At 27.4% G+C, this 21,390-nt stretch overlaps 2 protein-coding genes, 1 long non-coding RNA gene and 1 other non-coding gene across 13 annotated transcripts; 2 read left to right on the top strand and 2 right to left on the bottom strand.

Moving 5' to 3' along the window:
- Window positions 1-656: 656 nt before the first annotated feature.
- LOC118450993 (thiamine pyrophosphokinase 1) lies at window positions 657-6,635 on the top strand. Of its 2 annotated transcripts, XM_085655074.1 has the most exons (8): window positions 657-1,867; window positions 1,940-2,035; window positions 4,948-5,121; window positions 5,201-5,290; window positions 5,408-5,463; window positions 5,543-5,647; window positions 5,707-5,869; window positions 5,929-6,635. In XM_085655074.1, exons 1-8 carry the CDS (start codon window positions 1,399-1,401, stop codon window positions 6,096-6,098), a joined length of 1,323 nt encoding a protein of 440 aa, XP_085511200.1. In that variant the 5' UTR covers window positions 657-1,398; the 3' UTR covers window positions 6,099-6,635. The 2 variants fall into 2 exon arrangements, with proteins under 2 accessions (XP_085511200.1, XP_085511199.1); XM_085655073.1 differs by having other exon boundaries at window positions 5,201-5,463; window positions 5,929-6,632.
- Window positions 2,495-15,128, bottom strand: LOC118450991 (mitochondrial protein C2orf69 homolog). Of its 9 annotated transcripts, XM_085655075.1 has the most exons (7): window positions 14,832-15,128; window positions 8,562-8,626; window positions 3,610-3,766; window positions 3,412-3,539; window positions 3,190-3,340; window positions 2,860-3,103; window positions 2,495-2,760 (listed from the first exon to the last, which is right to left on the bottom strand). In XM_085655075.1, the coding sequence occupies exons 1-7, from the start codon at window positions 14,847-14,849 to the stop codon at window positions 2,564-2,566; spliced, it is 960 nt and encodes a 319-aa protein (XP_085511201.1). In that variant the 5' UTR covers window positions 14,850-15,128; the 3' UTR covers window positions 2,495-2,563. The 9 variants fall into 9 exon arrangements, with proteins under 9 accessions (XP_085511201.1, XP_035742966.2, XP_035742963.2 ...); XM_035887073.2 differs by lacking the exon at window positions 8,562-8,626 and having other exon boundaries at window positions 3,610-3,779; XM_035887070.2 differs by lacking the exon at window positions 8,562-8,626 and having other exon boundaries at window positions 14,832-15,127.
- Window positions 7,252-12,599, top strand: LOC118450995 (uncharacterized). The gene is made up of 3 exons (XR_014981819.1): window positions 7,252-7,726; window positions 12,325-12,391; window positions 12,459-12,599. It is a non-coding gene; the product is annotated as an uncharacterized LOC118450995 (long non-coding RNA).
- Window positions 15,129-16,650: 1,522 nt separating the features above from the next.
- LOC118450996 (U4atac minor spliceosomal RNA) lies at window positions 16,651-16,771 on the bottom strand. Its single transcript, XR_004840991.1, has one exon. It is a non-coding gene; the product is annotated as a U4atac minor spliceosomal RNA (small nuclear RNA).
- Window positions 16,772-21,390: the final 4,619 nt, after the last annotated feature.

Raw genomic sequence — 21,390 nt, 5'->3', positions numbered from 1 at the left:
GGCCGTGTATGCTACTCCAGAAGATACTGTTAAATCATTAGCCATTAGAGTTGCCTTGTCTTTTTTTAAATGAATTCCTGTTTATTCAAATAATTAGTTACCTATTAACTCTTAGAGTACGAAGCAGAATGGAGCTGAGCACTTAATATGGCCAGTGCTTATTTTAAAATAAAAATTAATATCAAATTTTAAACTTTCTCCATGATAATTGATAACAATGTGCAAATATAAAACATAAAGAAACATTCTTTTGAAAATTCAATTTATCTTAAAAACGCAAAGGAATTTGTGCGTAAGTAATAAATTGAAATAATTACAGAGTCATATATTAGTTATTAGGCCATAGTGAGTTTTCTGACAGTAGTCTAAAGGTTAAATGTGATTCATAATCGATATAATATTATGATGAAAATATTTACAATTGAATTATGGAAAAATTATTTTTCATATTATATGAATTAATTATGAATAAAGGATGCTAATTAATAATTTAACATGATGGCCAACAAAATTTGTATATTAATTAATATATTATCCAACTTCTATTTACGGCATAAAAATGAATTTTTATTTGAAAATTAATCTTTACCGAGTCTTTTCCAAGTTATTACTTTTATAATCTTCACGTGTCGTCTAACAGATTGTTAGATGTAAATTTTTCTAATAAATTATATTTAATATTCGGAGTATTCTGAAATTTAGGAAAAATAATTTAATTACATTGTATTGTTTTACACAATATATACATTATTATTACATCATCGATTAAGAAAAAATAAAAAAACAAACCGTAAAGAAAGTACTGTATATAGTGCATGAATTATAATAAACTTGGGATTATAAACATGTATTGTAGTTGTAAAGGTGCTTCGTTTGTTGGTAATAAAATTAAGATATTTCGAAAAATTTCATTGTTGAGTATTCTAATTTGAAAAGTTTTTATTATTTTATTATATTCATAGGATTTATAAAAACGATACTAGATGAGCTGACTCCGTTAAAAGTGAACAAATATAAGTTATTCTCTATATATTTCGTAGTAAAATTATAGTGATCAATACTTTTTTATGGATTTGTGCATTTCATCATATAATCAGAATAATTGTGTGCGTATCTAATTGTTTAACTACCAAGGTTTAGTTTTCATTCTTGCAGCTATCGGCGCTGTAATCTGTGCTTGACGAATGGCCGATAAACACACAATATATAGTACCGAGTTAATATTAGATAAAATTTGGGAAGGTTTCGAAGTAGAAAATTTGTAAAGAACATTAAATTTAATTTTCTTTGTGATGCACGTGGTGTTCTTATAAATAGTGTACATACATTATGCCTGCAGATCTATATGTCTTTGTAAAAAAATATTAATAATTTAATGATAGTAGTAAACATACAGATATGAAAAGTGAAGCATTTTGGAAACGTCGTTTCTGTCGGACAAAATCAAAATACATGTTATTAATTGTATTTGTCGCTGGTATTGTTTTCTTCAAACATCAAATATTTTATCTTAAAGAATTGAATAGCGCGATCGTGGGTAAATTAATAACCGGCTCCGTACGAACATCTAATTACATCGTAACTGGAAAAGTACGTTCAAAATGGAACGAACCGAAATATTCTAAATTAATACAAGATAAAAATGGCCGAACTGTTTCGTTACGTGGCATACGTAACGAAGATATTACCAAGTATCTTCCTAATGCTAGAGATAAGTTTGTCTGTTTTTCTTCGAAACAAGAAATAGATTTTATTCAAATAAACGACGATTATTGTGATTGTCCATTAGATGGCAGCGATGAACCAGGTACAAATGCATGTAACAACGGTACATTTTATTGTGAAAGTTCTTCGTTAAAATTTAAAGGTATTTTTAACCGATGATTATTAGCGTAAATATCGTATCGAACAAAACAAATTTTCATATTTTTATTTCTAGAAAAAATTCCTTCCTATAAAGTCAACGACGGCTATTGTGATTGTTGCGATGGTTCAGATGAATGGGCAGAAATTTTGTTGTTATATATGCCTAATGGTGAGCAATCTTTTACATTCCAAATGTAATTGTATTTAATCAAATTCATTTTAATAAAATATTGCTATTTTAGAATCAAAAGCAATCACTTATCGCCAAACAAAATGTACATATAACTGTTAATAGAGAGCCTTCTGATCGTAAATGTTTTTCTGAAAGAAAAATAAGTTTTATGAAATTGAAGGTTATTGCTTTGTACATAGAAGATATAGGAATATAGATTTACTTTTAGGAGTACATTCCTATTTTACATATATTTGTGTATATATGTACATAACTGTAATATAAATCGGTTTTTTATTCTATATGCATAAATTTGATATTATTAATAGAAAAGCGGACTATCTATGTATTCCTTAATAATCTAGAAAAATAAAAATTAAGTTTTCTATAATAGATTGATTCTTATAAGATATCTTTTTATATACATTATTATATACATTATTTTTATATACATTATTTTATACTTATTTTTATATACATATTTTATATACATTATTTATCTAGTCTTTATTTTCAGTAAGAGAGTTACATCTCTCTTATAATTTTAAGTATATTGAAATGCATTATTATACTACGTGGTTTATTCTCAAAATGTACAATACGTTGTATAGGCATATTTAAACTTTGTAGCGTATTATAAAAACAAGATTCTTCCATAGAGATCCAAGGTCGAGAAGTATCCTGAATTTGATATGGTGTCACATGTACATGAATATCTATCTCTAAATTGTATTAAAAATGAAATTATCATTAACATTAAAATCTATTGATAGAAGATATCAAAATGGTTTATTAATATTGTCCATAAAGCATCTACTTACTCAACTTTGCTAATGATTCAAGCACGTTTCTATCTGTAACCCAGGTGTCTTTATAACCACCATGACCACCGTCTAACCACCATATACTTTTAATATTATTTATAAAATTTATCATACTAGTGTTAGGTATTGATTGTGATTGATAATATTGAAACTCGTACAGAAATTGATTTAATACTACACATCCTTTACTAAAAGCCATTAACATTAGATTTATTTTATCAGGAGTATATGTTATTGTACTCTAAAGAAAAAAAATTATATAGACATATAAGATTTAAAACAAAACCAATTGACATATTACAAGCAAATTAATAAAGAAAAGTTTACCTGATTCACATCCAATGTATTAAGTTTTGTGCAGAATGATCTAACAAGTTCTTGAAGATTTTCTAAAGCATTGAATGTAGAAGAGAATGTTGGGATTCCATAATCATTGGATTTTACAAAATTATCAAAGCAACTAAATACGTTGGATGTCCTGACATAACATAAAATAATCTAAAATATAGTACACAGAGTAATTTATATAATATAAAAAAAAACTTTTACCTGGATGGGCAGATAACAAATACATGATATTTAGGAAAGTTGTGTGATAGCATACGCGCAGTATTGTCCAAACTCCATTCCATGTATTTTTTCTTATCTACACATTTTACCATATTTTCTTGTAAATCCTAATGAGAAACAGTATGCTATGAAAACCTGTGATATCTAAAAATAAGAATAAGATAATTTTGTACATACTTGAATGTCGCCACCAAAGTAAACAAGAAATTCATGAGACTGTAAAATCATAGAACGTGCATATACCACATCATTATATCTTGCTCCAAGGCCAGATATTTGTTTCCAAATCCAAATTGTAGAAGACATTGAACTAATATACTTTTCCTGCAGCGATCTAGGACAGACAACTGATTTGAATATATTTAGATATTTGTTTTTTTTATGTAGTTTACATTTAATATAAAAAAGAAAAATATGATTTTATAAGATTATATTTAGAAAAAAAAAATTATATATGCAAAACAATAAAATTACGCGCTTGTCATCTTTTTCTTATATTTTTTAAAAGTTTTTTCTATTAATATAAATTTTGAAAAGCTAGTTCTTACGAAATCTTAAACAAACAGTCTTAAACAGACTTGTTTACAGTTTCTCGTATAATAAAATTAATGCATAAATCCATTTGCCAAAGGTGGACACATGGTAAAAGATAAGAGACTAAATTTTTGATAATTATGGCATATAAAGACAATTTATTAGTTTGCATCGAATTATCTTACCCAATACTTCATTCAGCTTTCAATATCGTAAGTAGAAATTTTTAACAATGTTACGTAAAAAACGAATAATTCTAATGATTACGTTATTAACTATTTATATCCATTATTATGTTAATTTCGGATAATGTGCTAGTAATATTTGAAATTTTCTAAGTATTTTAATTATATATTTTATTGTATGTTATTCAAAATTTATTTCACGATATGTAAACACATAGCCATGTATATATGTACATCAATTTAAAGAAACGATCAATATACTATCATCAAACATATACTTTATAATATTTATTTAAATATGTACTTTCGTCGTTCAGTTTTTCAACATTCAATTAAGCTTTTTTTTATTCCCTATAATGACAAAAATATCGATGTAAGTATACGATATTCATAAGAGAGATATTCATAAGAGAACTATATTCATTGGGCTGTAAATCTATATACACAAACATATATATGTTATGTTGTAATCCAAAGTATAGTAATTATTTGATTTCAAATTGAATACAAACTTTTGTACATTTCTTATAAGATTTATTACTCAATATAATTTTGCAGCGTGCACTATATAATGGTTATTTCGTCAACTATGTTAAATTTCTTTCAAAATAGTTAAGTAATCGTTATATAAGATTTCTCTTAAAGCAAAACGTTTTTCGATAGCCAATGTAGCCGCTCCGTTAAGTTTAATCACAATAGAAATCGTTTATATTTTTATATTCTACGTTACCTTCGAGATACATGTGCTTTTACGTTTCTGCGACTTAACCTCACTTTTCTTTTACTTAATTTTCAGTTTATCGAAAATACAAATTAACTTTGAGGATGCAACATGAACTGGAAATCGAGAAGAATGTTTGGGATCCTCTTAACATTTTTCACGTCATTGACGACTACAAATACGCCGTTGTTGTATTAAATTGTCCTATATGTTTGAAATATAATTTGATGTTTCAACTTTGGGAAAAAGGTTGGTAATATTTTTATATAATAAAAAGATGTGGTAATATAAATAACATTTTGTATAATCCATAGATGATATTTTGTAGCACAAGTAACTGTCACTGTTGATGGAGGTACACACAGATGGTTAAATTATTTAAAGGAACAAGGAATAGATGTACTTAATGGAAATTATAGTAAATATGTACCAACTTTTATTACTGGTGATATGGATAGTTCTTCACCATATACAATTCACAGATTACAAGATATTGGTTCCAAAGTTATCATAACGCCTGATCAAATGTTTACAGATTATACAAAAGCTATAATGCAATTGGATCTTCATATTAAGAAAGAGAATATAAATGTAATAGAATTTATTTTAAACAACATCATTGTACTTTTAATATTGTACTTTTTCTATAAAAAGTATTTCTTTTTTACAGTTAAATGGTATATTTGTAATAGTAGAAAATTCAGGCAGATTCGATCATCTACTTGGCAATATTAATACGCTTCATAAAGCTGAAAAAATTATACAAAATATACAGGTAATGTTTAATGATGGAAAAAACCTGTTGTTGAGTGGATAATAGATCATTTTCTTTAGATAATACAAGTTGCAAGTGATTCATTAACATGGCTGCTAAAGCCAGGTTTCCACAGGATAAAAATACCCGACATATTGCTTGAGAAAAATAATTGGTGTGGACTATTGCCGATAGGTGCACCTGCTAATCATGTATCGACGACTGGTTTAAAATGGAATTTAGGTATATATAATATATATAAAAAGTAATATTTTGGAATATAAAATTATAATGGTTTCTAGATAATGCATCTATGCAGTTTGGTGGCTTAGTTAGTACTTCAAATACATATGACAAATATCCTGAAGTAACTATAAATACAGACGTACCTTTAATTTGGACGATGGGGATTGAACCGTTAATGAATACTATAAATGATATGGAGAATTCGTCTATGAACACTCGTCTATGAACATATTAATATTATATAGTATTCTATTATATCTTTCTTAGTTTATTTAGTTTCTTAGTATATTATTTATTTATGATAAAAAATCTAAGGAACTTGTAAAATAAGAAACATATATGGTTATAATCAAAGAACCTTCATTTATTAGTATATATAATTATTATTATTGTACATTAATAGAACAATTTGTTAAATTTGTATTTACGAAATCTAACTTATCTGTTATTTGGGATAGGTATTAAAGAAATCTCAGAGATTTTCATATTAAAACAGATTTTGATTTTTATAAATTAAGGACCTCAAAGGTATCTTTTCGAGGATTATATGGATTTCATGTACATTCTTTGATAATTTTTTATATACCTGTTTACTTGAAAGTACAAAGTACTTATTCGTTGCAAATGTAAAATGAAATTAATTATAACAAATATTGCATGAAAAATGCAGTTAAAAATTGTCAATGTAAGGGTATATTACTTGATTACTTTAGAAAGAAATAACAAATTTAATTTTCCTTTACAAAAATATTACTTAAAAAGCTATATCTAGATTAATTATTTTTAATTATTTTCGTATTTACAGTTCCTTTTTAAAGTCTATGTCACAAATTAATTATACACAGAAGAATCTCTACGCTGGAAATATAAATATTTATATTTTTCAGACAAATAAACATAAATTCTTTTAGATATCTTTCGATTATTTATGGAAAGAAAATATCGTGTATGCAGTATTTAAAATAATATGATAATGTAACGTGTGTAAATAATACATTTATCTTTTTTATCTGCAAAATATCAAAATAAAAAATATTACTTTCATGAAATTTTTTGAAATATATTTATTAATATATGTATTTAACATAACCGTTTAAAATATTAAATATTAAACATATTAAATTAAAAGATTTGAGCGATTATTTGTATATTTCAAAAAATCAAGATATATTTTTAACTAATAACATGTATTTGTATGTAATATAACAGGATAACAGATCAAAATATTTTAACTTCGTAATTAATTGTACGAATCTTCATTCAGACATATCTATGTACATAACGAGTCAACGAAGAAGGCGTGTAAACAAGTTTGAAATAAGCAAAGCTGAGTGAAATGGCAAGAGTGGGGGAGGTAGAAGAGAGTAAGGAGAGGGAAGAGGATCGTGTGATCGATGTTCTGCACGATTCGTAGCAAGGAAATACGGTTACATAAATCGTAAGATTTGGCACGGTTATTTGCATATGTAAAGAAGATAGAAAGAAAGAGAGAGAGAGGGAGAGAGAGATAATAAAAAGTTTTGGAGAAGGAGTCCGTCAAGATAGAAGAAGAATCAATAGAATTATTCGTTGAGACGATCAGTTGTCATTGTGTTTACATTTGCCGTTGTCGCGTCGTTAAGAGTCGATGAGGAGAACGCGTGAAATATATTTGTTAGTGGTGGGGATAACGGCCGTTGGGCAGTTCTCGACGATCCGTCGAACCGTTAATGTTGATTCGTACTTTTTTACTCATATTGATACGAGCGCGGGAAAACGTGGCAAACGGTGGCGAAACAATCAAGAGATATAAAAAGTCGCGTACGTTTTTGCAAATGCGTCGTCAACGTAATTGGATATTATCAGGAGGAACGAGTAAGCAGCTCTTCTTTTCCTTTTTATTTTTATAATTTTAGAGTTAAACGGATATATGAATCTGTTAAAGATGGTGTTTAAATATTATTCGTTTGATTTTTTAGAGTTATACTTTCAAATATTTTACAGTTGTTTGAATTTATTTATTTCCTTTTCTTTCAAAAATAATAGAGATTATTACCGTTAGAATATCTACCGAAAAATTGTGGCGACGCAATGCGGAAGTAATCGGAAACGTTTTCAAACAAGAAAATACAAAAAAGGAAGTTAAATTATTCAATAAAGTTTTCATTTCGTTCATAGAATAATTTCAACCCGCAGAGTTCATGCCCGGTCGTTCGTCTTTAGCAGGTCTTTACATCGATATCATTTTAATATACGCGCACGCGTTTGAGATTCAGGTTTGGTTGGTTTACGAACGGTTAGAACCGGGTTGATTTCGTTATCTTTTCTATGATGCTTAAACGCGTGTATTATACGTATGTATAAATGACGAAGACGATAACCTCCCAAGCAAAGACCGGTACATCACGGTACTATTTATAGTTATGTTCAAATATTTTTAAGTTCTGAACTTTCATATCGATCAAAGATACACTTAAATGTTAAACATTTCCATTAATAGTAGAATAATATATACAACACAAATAATAGACAATTCCAAATAATAGACAAATTTGAAACTAGTCAATTGAATGTCATCGTTAATATATAGATATCATTCTTATTAAGAAAAAAAAAAAAAAAAAGTTTACAATTAGTAAAGCGAACTTCTGATGGAACATATTGTTTCTAATAGGGAGAACATTCGTACATTTCTACGTCGTGTACTTACGGGTGTGTAAATACGCGCGTGTATTTTGGCGAACAATGTAGTCTCGGCTTAGCCCGGAGCATCCGCTATCGGAATGGTGTCAAGCGTCGAATGTAAATAGCCATATGAAAGTAAGAATAGATACGTTAGTAGCCGAATTCGTGTTTGCGTTTTGCGCAACTCTTTTGTTCTGAAAAAAGTCCTTTTTTCCTTTTTTTCTACTTTGTTCTGATTGAACATTAATACCTTCCACTGTAGATGCAACATACATACAAATATGCATATGCATATGTATGTGGGTGAGAATGTTTCATGTGTATCATGGTATCATTTATGGTATCGAAGTAACATTTTTTTTTTCTTTTTATTAATAGTAAGATAAGTCGCTTGTTTGATATTTTAACTTTGTCGTGCCCATTTTGATTAATTTTTCGATATCCTATTCGAATGGAAAGGAGTTGCTTTCTTTTTATCATTTATCGACTATACTCTTTGATCCATTGTATCTTCATTCGTTAAATGTCTTGCTCAGATATAAATAAAAAACGTGCCACATAGAATTTTTTTCAAAATGTAAAAAGAATAGAGGAGCTTACACAAAAGATTGACCGATGTGAAAATTTTAATCAATAGTATTCGTCATAAGGAGTAGCTGTAGTTCTTTTGCGAATAAATCATAATTTTTTACCAAAATTCATGTATATGTATCACGACGGATTTTTGAGGGATGTTACATTAACAACGACGAATTTTTTGAAATGTTACATTCCTGACATAAGTATATGATTTTTTTCTAAGTCTATCTTATTTTTCGTTCAGTTCATTTGGAAGTAAACACCAACGTTCAACTTTTGTATGTTTCTTTATTCGTAATATTCTATGATAAGTTCAAAGTGAAGTAGAGGAGGAGAGAGAGAGAGAGAGAGAGAAAGAGAGAGAGAGAGAGAGAGAGAGAGAGAGAGAGAGAGAGAGAGAGAGAGAGAGAGAGAGAGAGAGAGAGAGAGAGAGACGATTCATGATGATATTCGCCACGGAACGACGACATTAAAGAGGATGAACATTACGGTCTATTTCGTTATACGATTCTCTCCGTTTGCTTGTTTTCATCATTCGACATTTCGCTCATAGAGCAATACGATTAAAACACTTTGATCAAGTTCTCGTATTTCCTTTTTTAGTGCATTCCTCGAATCTTCACAAAATATGTAAGACTTCTCCAAAAAAAAGAAAGGTATTAGAAAGGGAAAGACAACTTTGAATCAACGATCTTTTTTCTTAGTTTAATACTAAATTTGCTAATTAATCAAAATGAGTAATTATAATCATTTTTATACTAATGTTTAAATGAAATTTCATCGCGTGTTTATTCAAGGCATTATAACTTAAATATGATCTAAATCATATGTATATATCATTTTATTATTGTATATAATATGTATATAATTCTATATACTATTTTATTATATATTAAATAATTTACATATAATTTTTTATTATATAAATATTCTACTATTGTATTATTCTATACATATTCTATTATATGATATCAATATGAAATAATAGAATAGATATATTAATATGATATAATAAAATTATATAAATATGATATAGTAGAATATATATATATATATAATATATATATATATAAATTCTATTATATAATATAGTTTAGATGATATTTAACTCACACACACATATGTACATAATAGGATTTATATAAAAGAAATCAGTTTTATAAATTCCTTTTCTCTTCTTGTTTTTTCTGAAATATATATGAGATATATGTATCTTAATGTATCGGAATTATATTGTCAGTAGTTCTTTAGCGTTAATTTAATGTTATTTAAATATTTAATTTATATTTTTTATTAATTTATTCTGTAAATTTCCTTTCCTTTAAACGTCCTTTTTTTTATCACTCCCGATACGTGTTTAAGGTATTTGGCTTTGTCACGAGGTCCACGATATAAGAATAGTTATACAGGGTTTAACAGCTGTAAACGCTCGTACGATCACGAATGTGATTATGTAAGAACGGTATTAGAATAACGTTTTAACTTGACGTTTATTACACTAGCAAGCATTTTATCAAATGCGTTCTCACACCGATGCTAATCTGTCCAATCGGTACGTCGCGTTATTTACGAACTATGATCAAAAGCTTACAATACAGCGAATATGTATAAAAGAAATTCTTAAGAGAAGAATTCTTAAGAGTCGAGATGTATTATCTATTTAATTATATCTTTCAAATAAGGATTAATTCGAAGAGATGGATTATATGAGAAAGTCGAGACGTAATACTTCTCGAGACTAAAAAAAAAATTCCAGTTACTTTTTTCTTAAATCGTTATCCGAGTTATATATACTTTCCAAGTGCTGACTTATCAAACGACATTGAATGCAAGCTTGACGTAACGTAATATTCGAATTACGTCTTTTTTGCACCGCAAATTTAACGAAATTGTTCAATAAGACGATCTACGAATTTCTTGATTAATGATCGCTACGTTTGCATATATGCCGATTTGATAGGTCGATTGATGTTTGTATTTTTTTTAGTAACAATATTGAAATTATTTTTTTTTGTTTATTTTTTTTCTATAGTCTATATAGAGTTTTAAAAAAGCGTTTCTGGAGAAGTTGATTAGAGAGGCAAAGAAACGTCGACGATGAGTTTACACGGTAACGGTTTTAAGATTTGCCCACGGATACGCCTCACTTTTTGAAAGATTCTCCCGCGTCGAATGACGTGCGAAAGACGCAATGATAACGACAAATTTACAGTACATAGACTAATAGCGACATTAACGTTACACTTTCTTATATTTAGTACGAGAGATACCAATACTAATTGATTCTAAATCATGGAAATATGTAATTATATTTACGATGATACGTACGAATACTTGAAAGAAATAAAAGGAAAGAACGATTGATGATTTTTATTGATCTATGCATTTTCCTATCGACCATCATAAATTGATCATCATAAATGCGAGCTTGATTTCAATCGTATTGCGAAGGTAACGCATTCATTCAAGAGTAAAAGTTCGATGCTCTAGAAGATCTTTTTTAACGAAGAGAAAAGAGAGCGAAAGAGAAATAGGGAGACATACATAGAAACATCATCGACTCCTTCCTTTCTTTCTTCTTACGGTCGTTGACATTTCTATACTCGTGAAGGTTCTCCTTCACGCTACATTCCATTAAGTCAGTAAACAGAGTGTAGTTTATTTGAACGCGTAGCTTTTTTCATAAGCCGAAGTCGACGAGCATGTAAATCACCTTAGCGTTGAAATCGTTTTCATCTTTTACTACGTCATACAGTCTACATTTTTTTTTTATAGGTATTTAAGTCGACTAGTTAAGCCAGAAGGGACTATTCTCTCATTTTGTTTATTTTCATCTTCTGCTCGACGATCTAACGATCGTAACAAATTTATTTTTATTTACGCAGAAGTTTCTTCAGTTAGAAATCATTTTGATAAATCTTCATAGTTAGTATGTTATCTCATTAAGTAAAGATAATAATATCGTAAGCAAAAAAGAGAGAAATTTTTTTAACGATTTTGATGTCAAGAATTTATCTTATCCTGCGAGAAGGAATTGTTTTAATTTATTTGTTGATCTTTTTTCTTCGCTGTTTCATTTCAAATAATAAAATGAGTTTTTTTAAAGAATATATATATATATAACGCTATATATATAAAGGCTTTTACTTATTGTTTTTACACATACGATGATTATATTTGCCATGAGCAACTGAAGTTTTTATTTGCAGTTAGGAACCTTATTTACTTCCATTCGATCAACGCTCATCATTACTTCGTCTACGGGTTTGATTAAAGGTTAATACTTTTGTTCAGAGTTTCGAGGATTTCCGTAACTTTTCTTTAAATCTTGTAAAATTTGTAGGGTTAATCAATAACTTCTTCAAGTGATTTTTGCAATATCGTTAACAATTATTTAACAAATTGACTACCGTGAGGATCACCGGTAACCGGCATTCAATTTACCAGCAACGTCGTGGGATCATTGATGACTGATGTCATAACAAAACAATAAAATTATGATTTTTTATATAAATTCTATTATATATATATGACTTAAATATGATATAAATTATTTACTAGTATTATACACTAGAATTCTTTTATATATATATATATATATATATATATATATATATATCTATTTTTTTTTGCATTATATCATATTTATGTAATTCTATTTAAAACATATAATATAATAAAATATGTATATAAAATAACGTTATAATATAACGTTTATATCATAGAATTTAGTATCAGAGAGAGTATTGTTAATGTAAAATTTAAAATCTTATGAGCTCATAGTTTCCCTATAATTTCTACTATTTTCGTTCCATCCGGATGAAATTGTGTTTAGTTGTTCATTATGTTCCGATGAAATGTATAGTATTACTTAATTTGCGAAAATATTAGTTATTAAACAGGTTTTAAATGACTTAATGGCTCGCTATCAAATGACATTTGTACTATACACTATATGTGCTATATCTAATATAAAATATAAAATAAAATTAAAATCTAATCTAATTTAATATAAAATAAAAATAAAATATAAAAAAGAAACAAAATTTAAATTACAATTTAAAAGTAACACATATACAATTCAGCTTTGTTTTAGCTACATCATGTTTAATAGAAGAATATACTAATATAATAGAATTATGTAGATATTATGAGAATAAATTTATGTAAATTACTTAGAATATAATAGAATAATATATATATAATAAAATTTAGTATTAATAAGGGCTAAAGTATATAACAAAATTATCTAAATATTATGAGAAAAATATATATATTATATATAGGATCGCCTTTATATTTTTGGAGATCTTAGGTACAATATATTATGAGTCCTCAAAAGAGGCCTGTTTCAATTAACCAAGTTCATAAGTATATTTTTTTTTAATTTTTTTCTTCTGGTTTTAGTTTTAGCAAATATACTGAATGTTTTTTATATTATTGTTTGTGAGAATAAAGATTTAAAATTATGGCCTCATGCAAAGTGAGACTGGAGCTTACACTTAATATGTTTTATGATTATGTGGCCCTGATTATATATGCAATAATAGAATGATATATACCTATATATGATTTATATCAAATTTAAGTCATAATGCTTTCACATGCGATAAAATTTCAAGTAAATATTTTTATTAAAAAGGTTATTGTAAGCAATCACTGTTGACTGATTGTTAAATCTATCATTAAAAATGTGATCAGTCGATAAAGAAGATTTTTTGATTTTTTTTCATTATAATTATATCATTTAATAAGAATAATGTAAAAACAAAGAATAAGAACGCATGCACGCACGTACATATACACGTTTTTTATTTCGTATTTCGTAGTTGTTTATTACATCCAAACAAGAAAACATTTTATAATTTCTAAAGAATTATCGTCGTGAGTAACGTTTCGCTTCAATGAGTTATCAATAATTTTTTGAATTTAACATGGTTCCGTAATTTTCCATACGACTATTACTAGTAATAGTAAGGAAACTCGTAGTATGACGAAAGAAATTACATCAATCGTGGCCTATTGGAATTATTTAAGTACACATCAGGCTTTGCTAATATCGTCTGAATCGACATGAATGCACTCACACACATACGCGTATACGTAAATATATAGGGTGGGCTGAAAAGTAATATTACAAATTGTTTTCATTGAAAGTTTTTATACTAGAACTACCAAGCACATAAAAATGACGGATTTTAGATTTCTTGTTTTATAATTTACTAAAATTATAATCATTATAAATATATAATAGCTGAAATCTAGTATCCTTCATTTATTATGGTAAAATATATCAATTAAATCGACACAAACATATTCACATTACACGTATAAATATATATGTAAATATATAGAGTGGACTGAAATTTGTAATTACTACCATTATAATCATGACAAACATGTAAATATAATATATAACATCTTTTCTTTTATTTATTATCATAAAATTAAATAAATTAAAAATCATGATTAATAAACTATTTTTTTTTAAGTATCTATCAAATTATTGGATATGATCCAAATAAATCGGTAATTTTAATGTTAATTGAATAAAAAGAAACATTTGATTGGAGTAAAGTGAATGGTTCAAGTAGAAAACCGAAAGATCATATAGTAGGACAGTTTCTATTTTTTTACTTCGATCTTTCACTTTCAATGATAAAAAGTCATCGTTTTTACGGGCACAATGATGTCAAAAGGTTAATAGTAAACTCACCTTTCGATACGGATCCATGAAAAACGGTTCCACGTTTATTTTTTTACCGTAGAAACACTTTCCGCAAAATTATCTTATTTTGTAACAATAAATAAAAAATATATTTCTTCTCTGAAGTCGCGGTTGATTTCAGTTTCACACTGCGCTCCTTTGTTCGCTTTACTCTACAGTTAGAGATTTGAGCATTATCGGTTTGTTATTTTGATAAAGGAGGAGGGCAGCACGAATAGTAAAAGTCAATTGTCGGTAAAGTCAATTTCTTTGATATCCTTAACTAATTGCATATACTAAATGAGTTGTCTATAATTAGATGTATCTATGTAATAATGTGAATTTGCATTTTCATTTGAACGGAGAAAGTTGAATCGAGAAGCATGGATAAAAGATACATATGACATTTATATTATGTATATATATATATATGTATATATGTATATATGTATATATGTATATATATATATATGTATATATGTATATATGTATATATGTATACATGTATACATACACAAAACATATTCTTGTTTTAAAGACCTAACCTCATTTAAGAACGTCGATGATCTCGGATGTTTAAGCGGACACTTCGCGGTTTCCTTTATCGTACATGGACATATATACGTATGGTTATTAAGGTCACTCAAACGTTGATTGCGGTCCAAGGTTCTAACTACTTAGCCATTTTGTACGAGTACTCGACGTAGGTCGTTTGCCAATGGCAAGTTTGTTCAATATGGATATAGTCGAAAGATAAGTTCAGGGAGATTTTATTAAACTATGAAATTATCTGTATTTTTCCATAAATTATTATAATATTTATAAAAAATTTGAAATTCATGTTGCACGATACGAATGATTAAACGGTGTGTAAGATGTTAATGTAAAGATAATGTTGAATGATAAGATAATTTAATAATGAAATATTAAAAAGAGGATGATCAGACAAGTGGCTCGACCAATTAGGTGGTTTTCATGAAGACACAATTTATTTATTCATTCAACGAAGACATTCTTGCAAAAAAATTTCTCGCGATAATAAATGTAATGAATCGTTAAGATCATTAAAAATATTTTATCTAGAAAATACATTTTATTCTTATAATATTGTCTCTTATATTTTATTTCTACCTTAAATAATTTCATTTTTGTTTTTTTTTATGTAAAAAATGAATTATGAATTGTAAAATATTATGAATTTACTATTATGAACTTGAAAATTTTCCTTTAAATTTAATTATACAGATTCCTACTATTCAAATAAAGCGGTTAAGCGTGTAAATAAGTGTGTTTCATCTTTCGACTTTAGTTTTATACATATGAAGTGATAACTATGCGAGCCGCGTTTATTTGAATGTAGCTAGTGGACAATGCGAAAAACTATAAATCAGATTTGCTCTCAGTGGCCCACTTTCGTCCTTGCGTGCACTATTCTTTGACGTGCATTTAGAGTTTAACGTTACACAATCTGTGCTTATTGTGCAAGTGTAACATATTTACTGCCCGAAAAATACTTTTAACAAACACACATGAAGAAAAGAAACTAATACAACTGGCGTATTGCATACAGAAAAGTCTTAATTAATTGTTCGCAGATGTGAAAAAGGAGTGGTGGTTTTAAAGGGTAATAGAGAGATCCCTCCTTTTATTATTTAAATATATTTAATCATATTGATTGAGCCTTTTTCTTCTCTTCGTTTTTTAATTTTTAATTGCTTGTCAAAAATAATAAAATATATTTAAAATTCAAAACGAGATTTTTTTGGAGATAAACTTTATCTTTTATAAATGAGAACTAGAATTTCTAAGCCTCTTGTAATGTAAAGAGGCTTCCAAAAATTGCATCTCACATTATATTGCGGATGCATGTTATTAAAATAATGGGTTATAGCAACAGTACCCTCACTAAACGATCATTGAATACTTTGCTCCCCAAAGACAAGGATAAAGAAGTTTCTTTGAGCAATGCCTACATATGTATTATCAATGAAGGTTCACTTATGAGAAAGCAACTGCCATCTTGTGATACTTTTGTGTACCATTAGAGATACGACGCGGGAGATACATTTCAAAACTTAACGACGTTATTAGTTTGATTACTTTCGAAAGCAAATGTTCGGTTTAGAAATTTATCTGAAATGCTACCTGTAAAATATTTTCTTTTCAATTAAATCGAATTACGCGTATGGTAAAATATTACATACATCATATATACTATTGCAATATGAATGTGGGTCACGAGATACGTCGCTTTGTGTTTACTTTATCTTCAACGTGAATTCATTTCTTTATTTTCTCCATTCGAGAGATTTCTGTTTTTTCCTTGAATTTGTATTATTTTTAAAGCGACTAATACATGTGTACACACATACAAATACATACACATACACATCTGATCGTATTATTTCTTCATTAAAAATGAATTTCTTTCTCATTTTAAAAATCTTTCGATCACCTTGTAGATTCATCTTACTCGGAAGAAGTAACTCGAATATATATGCCATGATGATTTATTTGTCTGGATAATAAAAAATTGATTTAGAGTGTAGCAAAAGTGTATAGAACACGAAGATAACTGTGTTGTGTCGTTATAGCTTTTTTCTTATCTATACATACGTGTTATGTTATTGCTGTGAGACGAAGAAAAGTAGAAAAACAAAGAATACAATCGTTGGTAATCGTAGAGATTATCTGTGAAGCATGCCTAATGTGGATAACATCTTGCTTATAATTATTTTATCGATGATATTGTATTCCATATAAGTACATATATCAGGTAAATCATGTGATGGAAGAAGGTAGGAATCGATTATAATCTATGATGTACATTTAGTGAAAGTTATTTTTTTATTTTCAAGTTGTATGAGTGTTAATAAACATTCAACTCAAGTTGTCGCATTAATCATTCTTTCATCTTTGATTTAAGATTAATTCAATTTTCAAAAAATCCATACGTAAAGTGAATAAGAAAAAATCGATAATCACGTATCGTACTCTCAGAAAAGAAAAACAGCTTATTAAAGAAGGCGGTGGCTATCTATCCGTTTGTTGGACTATGGAGGTTCATCACGAGGTCTCTCTCTTTCTCTCTGTCCACACCCCAACTCTTCCCTCCCTACTCCGCCCCTCCTTCATTTCACCTCACTTCACCTCACCTCCACCACTACTCTTTTCCCTCTCTTTGATGTAGGAGGTGGGATTTATTCGAGCGTAGTGTTGAATCTAGTCAAATCACTCGTTGCTCAGTGTTGCACCTGCCGGATCGTTCGAAACTTTAACTTCGTTCCCTTTCGTCGTTAATCTACGTCTTCCTTGATCTTCTATTCCTTAGTGTTCGTCTTTGGTGTTTCTTTTCAAGGTTTGTTAAACAAAAAAACAAAAATAAATAAAAGTTAAGAAAAATATTGTTCTTAGAGATCTACATTGAGTATGGATAATTCTATGTTAAATTCGTTCGAAAGAAATTATTCTTTTTCTTCTTTATTTCAAAATAATTACTTAGAATCGTCTACATGCATACTAGAAATACCCATTTATATATTACGTAGCTCTATGTAATAAATTGAACATGGATTGTACAATAAGAGTACTCACTTGTTTTTACTAACTAACCATTGCCTTTTAGAATTCGATCGTGATGACATTGAAAAGATTTTAATATTTGCTTAGATTCGCACGTACTGCTGATTGTATGGATAATCTATAAAAACAATTATGAAAAATTATAAAAGATTAAAAAAAATAACTTAAATTTTCAATTCGTTTTTTTATTTCTTAATCAATCGATCATAACATTGTCACTACTGGTTCTTCTAATTACGTGTTCTCAGATTTATCGTCGCTGCTCATCAACGTCTAAATCATCAGGAGATAAAGTATATTCAAATAATACAATTATAATAACGCATTTTTCCCTTCATTTCAGATTGTCTTTCATTGCTAAAGAGCTGCGGTACATTTCAAATTATATAAATGATAAAATAATAATCAACAACCAAAATATCGTTTCATAAACTTATAAAGAGAGAAATGATCGATCATTGTCACCAAATCGACTTCGCAGGCTAAACTTTCCTGGAAAATTATTATTAAAGCAAGGGTGAATAAATGATGCTAAACAAAAGAAAAGATGAACAAGATATTCATTTTATTCTTCTTTTATCTTTAACTTATTGTTTATATTTTAAAGTGATTGAGATTAGAATCTGAAATGTCGATCAATTAATTATTAATAATTTTTACTCATTAATAATAATACTGATGATGATGATGCTATTAATGATAATAACAATAATAATAATCTTAAAAGCATTTACTATAGTTCGACCATTTCTGTAATCATATCATCTTATATAACTATATAATAATAATAATAATAATAATAATAATAATAATAATAATAATAATAATAATAATAATAATAATAATAAGAGTAATAATAATAATAATAATAATAATAATAATAATAATAATAATAATAATAATAAGAGTAATAATAATAATAATAATAATAATAATAATAATAATAATAATAATAATAATAATAATAATAATAATAATAATAATAATAATAATAATAATAATAATAATAATAATAATAATAATAATAATAATAATAATAATAATAATAATAATAATAATAATAATAATAATAATAATAATAATAATAATAATAATAATAATAATAATAATAATAATAATAATAATAATAATAATAATAATAATAATAATAATAATAATAATAATAATAATAATAATAATGATGATGATGATGATGATGATGATGATGATGATGATGATGATGATGATGATGATGATGATGATGATGATGATGATGATGATGATGATGATGATGATGATGATGATGATGATGATGATGATGATGATGATGATGATGATGATGATGATGATGATGATGATGATGATGATGATGATGATGATGATGATGATGATGATGATGAAGATAAACATGTAATGTATCTATAGTTCGGTTAGTTTTGAAATAATATCAATAATATTCTTTTCTAAACTTGGTTGATACTTGTTATGAAAAAAAACTACGTAAATAGGTGTAAAATTAAATTTTTTTTATATATAATAATACTGATACTAATAAAGATCTTTGTCGTTGTCATAATGTCCATCTAAGCTAAGCTAATAAGGTTTATTTATTACCATCTATCGTACGTTCACGCAATACTATTTTTCTTTTCCGAAGCGCATGCGTGGCTGCACCCTCTAGCAGTTAAAATCTATCGTCGGATAAATTCATGATCAAAGACCGTCTCGCAGGAGTGTCGCTTTGGTACTCAGTTAACGTGGACACGCGTTACGGTTATTTCATTTAATTTAATGAGAATTTTCTAAATTTCTAAATAATTACGATCATTATTGAATAAAATCCGATCGAAGATAGATTATATCGTATTTTTCTACCTTTTTTCTTTTTTTGCTCTTTTCTTTATTATTCATACGTGATTACCAATTGAATCACGAACGGATTGTGATTCTTCAAGTGTTAATTATCTTGACTATGTTAGATAAAGATACGCCCGTTTGCAGTTCGATAAAGGTCATAAAATTGTTTTTTTATTTGTTTTTTTTAGGTTGATATTGAATTTACCTTTTTTCTTTTTTCTTTCTTTTTGAGAAATTTTGCATTTATTTTTTGAGAAATCTTTTTAAAGTTTTTGATATTGTTTTTCATCGTCAAACGAGATTAATTTGTCATTTATTCGATAATCGAAAGGCAAAATGATTTAAATTATTTTTTATTTGTTATTTCTTTATTTATTTATAGAAATTAAAGAAAATGATGGAAATATTGTGTCTCCATTATTTTGTTCAACCTCTGTATTTTTCCGTTTGTATTATGGACTTGAGATTTTTTTGTTTCCTTTTTTTGTTTGTGTAATCGATTGTATTCCATTTATTTTCGTTGTCGAACAAATTTCACTTTTCGCTCGTTTGACAATCGAAAGACTAAATTACTTTAGTCGTTGTCTCTTTATCTATTTATTTATCTATATTTCCCTTCCCTACTCATGCTTTACTTCGTTTTCTTTCCTTTTATATCTTATGATCTTATCGAATGGTTTCGCGCGATTCGTAGGATTGATTTATTGTCAGAGAAGAAAGTCACGTGAAAATTGTTCGTTTTCTAGCTCTCATCGTTATCTCTATTGTGCGCTCCCGTCTTTTATGAATGTTCTTTTTTTTCTCGCTCTTTTATTATTTTCACTTACGTTACATTACGTTACACAGTCGAGTTACGTGGATTTTTAAACGAGTAGTTTTCTTCTTATCAGCAATGAGAGAAGTTTAGTTTTTATCTTTCTTTGGTATTTAGTCTATTGTTTTTTATATTTTCCACAATTTTATGCTCTTTTTTTATGTGTTTATGCTCTTGCTACTCATCTCACGTTTGAAAATGTTACAAGTTATACGATAAAGGATGTTTTTTCATAGAATAAATGTAAACTTTCAATACAACGAATTCGTTTTTCAAGTTTTAATAACTTTTGAATTGTTCATTCTATACAATGAATAGATCAAAATCATATATTTT

This window comes from Vespa mandarinia, chromosome 2, assembly GCF_050613455.1.
Source record: "Vespa mandarinia isolate Hongniang chromosome 2, ASM5061345v1, whole genome shotgun sequence".
Taxonomy (NCBI): domain Eukaryota; kingdom Metazoa; phylum Arthropoda; class Insecta; order Hymenoptera; family Vespidae; genus Vespa; species Vespa mandarinia.
This window is presented reverse-complemented; position numbering and strand designations above follow the sequence as displayed.

What these genes read in the sequence shown, in the direction of transcription:
- LOC118450991 (XM_085655075.1), bottom strand. An exon ending in ACGCGCGTATTTACACACCC is followed by an intron (nt 3,767 to 8,561) that starts GTAAGTACACGA and finishes TGTCTGTCCTAG; the next exon opens with ATCGCTGCAGGAAAAGTATA. An exon ending in TGAATCATTAGCAAAGTTGA is followed by an intron (nt 2,761 to 2,859) that starts GTAAGTAGATGC and finishes AATACAATTTAG; the next exon opens with AGATAGATATTCATGTACAT.
- LOC118450993 (XM_085655073.1), top strand. Translation starts at nt 1,399, where the DNA reads ATGAAAAGTGAAGCATTTTGGAAACGTCGTTTCTGTCGGACAAAATCA. An exon ending in TTCTTCGTTAAAATTTAAAG is followed by an intron (nt 1,868 to 1,939) that starts GTATTTTTAACC and finishes TTTTATTTCTAG; the next exon opens with AAAAAATTCCTTCCTATAAA. An exon ending in AAATTATACAAAATATACAG is followed by an intron (nt 5,648 to 5,706) that starts GTAATGTTTAAT and finishes CATTTTCTTTAG; the next exon opens with ATAATACAAGTTGCAAGTGA.